This window comes from Corticium candelabrum, chromosome 13 (assembly GCF_963422355.1).
Source record: "Corticium candelabrum chromosome 13, ooCorCand1.1, whole genome shotgun sequence".
Classification (NCBI taxonomy): Eukaryota; Metazoa; Porifera; class Homoscleromorpha; order Homosclerophorida; family Plakinidae; genus Corticium; species Corticium candelabrum.
The window spans coordinates 4,621,548-4,626,642 of record NC_085097.1 but is presented as its reverse complement, the minus strand read 5'-3'; the positions used below and the strand labels follow the sequence as shown (position 1 = coordinate 4,626,642).

General features: G+C 41.6%; 1 protein-coding gene across 1 annotated transcript; it reads left to right on the top strand.

Moving 5' to 3' along the window:
* Window positions 1–3,216: 3,216 nt before the first annotated feature.
* On the top strand, window positions 3,217–3,936 carry LOC134188553 (fibrinogen C domain-containing protein 1-like). Its single transcript, XM_062656718.1, is given in 1 exon segment — window positions 3,217–3,936. A coding segment is annotated over 1 exon segment (720 nt).
* Window positions 3,937–5,095: the final 1,159 nt, after the last annotated feature.

Below are 5,095 nucleotides of genomic sequence, written 5' to 3'. Positions count from 1 at the left end.
GTCGTGCAGAGCATGTCCAGTACATATGGAAATTGTTGGTTGGTTGCTCTGTTGCGAATGTTGCAAACACATAGCTGGCATAGCTGCCAACCGTCCCGGGATTCCCTTGATTGTCCCGAGATTTGGCCCTCCGTCCGGTCCAGGACACCAAATGTCCAGGGATTTCCTTGTACAGACGAATGCAACCGAGAGAGTTGATAGCGAAGTCGAAGTCATACACACGTTTCGTCCTGATTCTAATAATCTTTCGAGTTATTTTCTGGCCTGTGGCCTAGTGGCTTCGGTTTTCTACAGCTCATGCATGCAGTTACAGTAAGCGCAAATATAGACGAGAACTGCGAGGCCGTGCCTTCTGCGCGGGAATACGCTAAATCCAGGCAATTTGGGCGTTCAAGTTCCAGGGTTTGACTTTCAGAGGTTGGCAGGTGTGAGCTGGGCTTTCCAGATGGCATTGCCTTTCATTCCGTTTTTTGTGCTGGAAGCTTCTCTAGATATTTGTATTTGGTGGTGGGCTGATGCCCACATTATGATTTTATTCGCAATTTAAAAACAGACATCATTTTGTTGGTGTTGGACACTAACTACGGCTAGGTGAGTCTACTACAGTAAAATCAGCACATTAATTAATGTGCTACCATGCAGGGCTCGCATTGTGTGTGATCATGCAGTCTCATGCATTTAGACTAAGTCTCACGTCGCAAACTCCGTGCAGTCTTACGTGCGCATGTTGTATCCTGCACACTGCTAAAAAAGTATTCCATCCAATCACGAGGCAATATACATAGCACGTGATGAGTGTAGCGTCAGCACGTGGTCGAGCACGTGAAAATACGGGCGCGCGAGGAGATACGTAGGTGGCGCCTCGCGCTTATTGATACTTTCTCAACGGAGTTTTCTGACCGTCTACTGAAACACACTAGAGATACAATTCTCATTTGCTGTAACCAGGCCTGTCATCAAGGGCGTAGCGTGACTGTCACGCGACACGCTCACTATTACGGACACGCCCATTTTACTAGGTTGTGACTGATACGGTAGAATCAGTGGCAGATCCATACTGGGGGAAAGGGGGGTGTATACACTATATACAACTTAGGTCCTCACACGTATTTACAGTTCACAATTTGTATGACCACGCCTATAAATATGGCCGTGTCTAGCAAACGCCACGCTACGACCCTGACACTGTCATAGAAGTAAATGCAAACTTTGTAGTTAGACTGCGTATCTGAGGCTGTTAGTCGTCGTTTTGCGATTGTCATTTACATAATTGAAATGTACAGTGTGTATGCATACATACATAATATATATATATATATATATATATATATATATATATATATATATATATATCACTCCAGTTTTGCGATGCTCTAAACATCTCTTCCGTGGCGTTAGCAGCGTCCTGTAAATCAAATGACGTCATGACTCACCCCCAGTTTCATACAAAATACTTCTTACACAAGCACATGTACACATAATTACAAACAAACAATGGACAAAACACACGCGAGCGCGAGTACACACACACACACACACACACACACACACACACACACACACACACACACACACACACGCACACACACACACACACACACACACACACACACACACACACACGCGCGCGCGCGCGCACAAACACACGGGAACGCAAACACACACACTCACACACAAAATTTGTTTGTAAATTGCCATTAATTAGGGTTAGACGGTGCTTGTCTTTGCAGAGTTTACAAACGTAGATTAGAACGTCAATAAAAGTCCCCAACTTCTACATATCACGTGACGTAGCTCACTACACACTCTTTCTCAACGAAACACTGTAGCCAAACCTGTTTCGAGCATTTGACTAAAATAAACATTTTGTATACAAATGAGCGCATGTGTTTGAATGTAGAGATTTTTATATTGAAAAGCAAATCTAGAATATTATACTTGTTAGAAGGGGTTTGGTCGATTTACAGAATCACTATTTACGATATGCATGTATCTATGAGTTATTTCATTAAAAATGAGGACTGAAAATAATAACGCAAACTTGATCATATCATTAGTTTGTCAGTAAAAGGCTTGACAAATTCTAAGTCATTGTTTGATGTTACTCTTACTTTATTCTCATCGATCCAACGGTTTCGTAGAACTACACGAGCCACCTCTGCCTCCGTCATTAAAAGGTTTTTTTATTTATCTATTTAATAATATTAACTTTTTAACTTGATATAATACTGAGCTAAAAAGACGAAATCCCCGCATTCTGATTGACCAACAAAACATTAGCAGACAGTAAACTATTGTTGTCAACCTTACCATGCCAAAGTAGTTACTGTAGGCGTACCCGTGTTATTGACAAAACCGCGTCTTACGTAAATAATTATAGATAACGACAAAGCAAAGACAAATTGAAAAATGCGCGTGCATGCGCAAAGCGTAGGCCTAGACTCCGTCGTTTAGCACGTAATTGCATAGCTACGCAATAAAGATAGAAGGTTGGTCTGAACTACAGGCAAAGCTGACTATGAGAGCGCTAGATGATAGCAGCAAACATCGTGAAAACAAAGCTAATGATGGTCACGTGAGAAACATTTCGTCGACGCTAGCTGACTTAAGAGCCTCGCTACCGTCTAAATGCCAGAAATCACTCACGAAATGTTGAGAAAATGAGCGTCTGGCTTATGAAACTGGTGTGGATGCATGCGTATGCAAGCCTAACTGGAGTAACTGCACTGCATTGTGCGCTTTTGCACTCATCACGTGGCCTACTTACTGCATACCACGTATTCATGTATGGTATGCGCTCTGTTCTCACGCTGATATGTAGCATTTGCATGTTCAAACCTGGTTTTGTGTAAAACGTAATCTATTTGGTGCATGCCTTCGACCTGAGGAAAGATGACGGGTTGGTTTGCGCGCGACCCAAACTCTGCTTCAACAACAAGATTCCAAAATCCATTTTAGGTAACCGTGAATACGCTCTGATATCTAGCTTTGCCTGTAGTTCAGGCAAACCTTCCAACTTGATTGTGTATAATACGCTATCAAGTTTGCTGGGCGTACCGCTAAACGACGGAGTGTACCTTAACTAACGCCCGTGTCGTGCAAATGCATGCGGTATTCCCACGCAATCCGTGACATATCAATCCAACCATTAATCGTTTCTTCCAGCGCTTGCCTCATAGCTTTGTGATCAACTGTCAAGAGAATTAACTTTTAGACATGAAGGTGATCAGCGCAGTTGTGGTGGTTTTTGTCCTACGCTCGAGTTGCAATGCTTCTCAAACGGATCAGTCTTGCTGCCACGCAGACGTGATCCCCCGCAACTGTCATCACGCTCTTCTTCTCGGACACACGGTCAGTGGAGTGTACGTGATCGATCCGCGCGATGGTTTGGGCTCTTTCTCAGTCTGGTGCGACATGAAGACAAACGGAGGAGGATGGACGGTCTTCCAGAGACGACGAGACTGATCAGTTAACTTTTATCGAGGCTGGATCGAGTACAAAAGAGGATTCGGAACACTAAATGGCGAGTTCTGGTTGGGACTGGAAAAGATTCATCGTCTAGCTACAAGTCAGGTACTCCGTTTCGATCTCGTTGATTTTGACAATGAGAAGAGGCACGCAGAATACGATTCCTTCACGGTCGGTCCACACACGTCGTCGTATCTTATGTACGTTGGAAAGTACAGCGGAAATGCGGGGGATTCTTTCAGTGGTCATTCCGGACATGCATTCGCGACTAAGGACAAAGACTCTCCGTCAAAATGTTCTGCGCAATACAAGGGTGGTTGGTGGTACCAAGATTGTCATAATTCCAATTTGAATGGTCTCTACCTGAAAGGAACGACTGACCAGTACGCTACGGGAGTTGTTTGGGAAGCATGGAAGGGGTACCATTACTCTTTGAAATTTACAGAACTCAAAATGAGGCCTCAGTAGTAGACTCGATTTTTTGCGTTGGTGTTAGCGATGCATTAAGACAATGTGATTACTCAGTCTTCTGTCTGGGTTCTGGAGTCAAGGTGTACGTGCGCAACGGACAAATTGTAATTACTCAAAACAGAGGAATATGTTAAATTATTTGCGCAACTTCAACGAGCCATTAGTATACATACAAGTTCATACGCACTAGAGATAAAATTTATGACTTATTAAATCTGTAATATATAGTTAATTAATAATATTATTTTATAATTAATTAATTAAATTAAGGATACAAAGCACTGGTATGAAGTACTCAGATCCTGAATAAGTATATATATATATATATATATATATATATATATATATATATATATATATATATTCAGGTAAATATGCACGCGTATTAACATACGATCATTCTTATATACATGTAGACATCCAGATATTTATGCTCTAGTTTAATCCGGGACTTCTTAAAATTATAGAACTACGTTGCACGACAAGTCAATTCAGTCAATTATTTTTATGTCTAGATACTTTCTAGCCCGTTGGTTGCAAAGTTACGACTTAAAAACAAAAGATAAACGATTAATGGTCGAATAAGTATATTTGAGGTTGCATAGCTTTATTTGAATGCTGACCAACGCTTTCTTTGTCCTAGCTTTACCAGCGTTATTGCATATAAATTTAAAATATTTTTTCCACAAACATGCGGTACCTTTAGCAATTATGGTAGATGTAATTTACAGACGTAGAAAAACCACACAAACCTGCCCCCTGCCGTCTGGGTCAAGAATAAAATTTATGCACTAGTTTTAAAATCTAGAAGAGAACGTTTAGTTCAAGCCTTAGCCTTCTTGTCAACGTGAGGAAACTCTAGAATCGTGGCTAGTCCTCCTCCCGCTAGGCTTCTAGCATTACGTGAGTTAGCTGTCAAGTGTGTGCAAGTTCATGTGGTTTCACACGTGTGTCGTTGTTCCCTAAGCGCGAATTGCTAAAGCTGAGGAGTCCTGGGCACGGGTTTAAGTGTCCAAAGGGATGTCAAATTTGCTCGGGGGTCATAACTATAAAATTCAGTGATTTCCAGGGGTCACTAAACATTTGGGTCACTTTCTGTTGGGATCATAATTTTTCAAAGATATTTATTGTATACAAATGTAAGATACAATAAGAT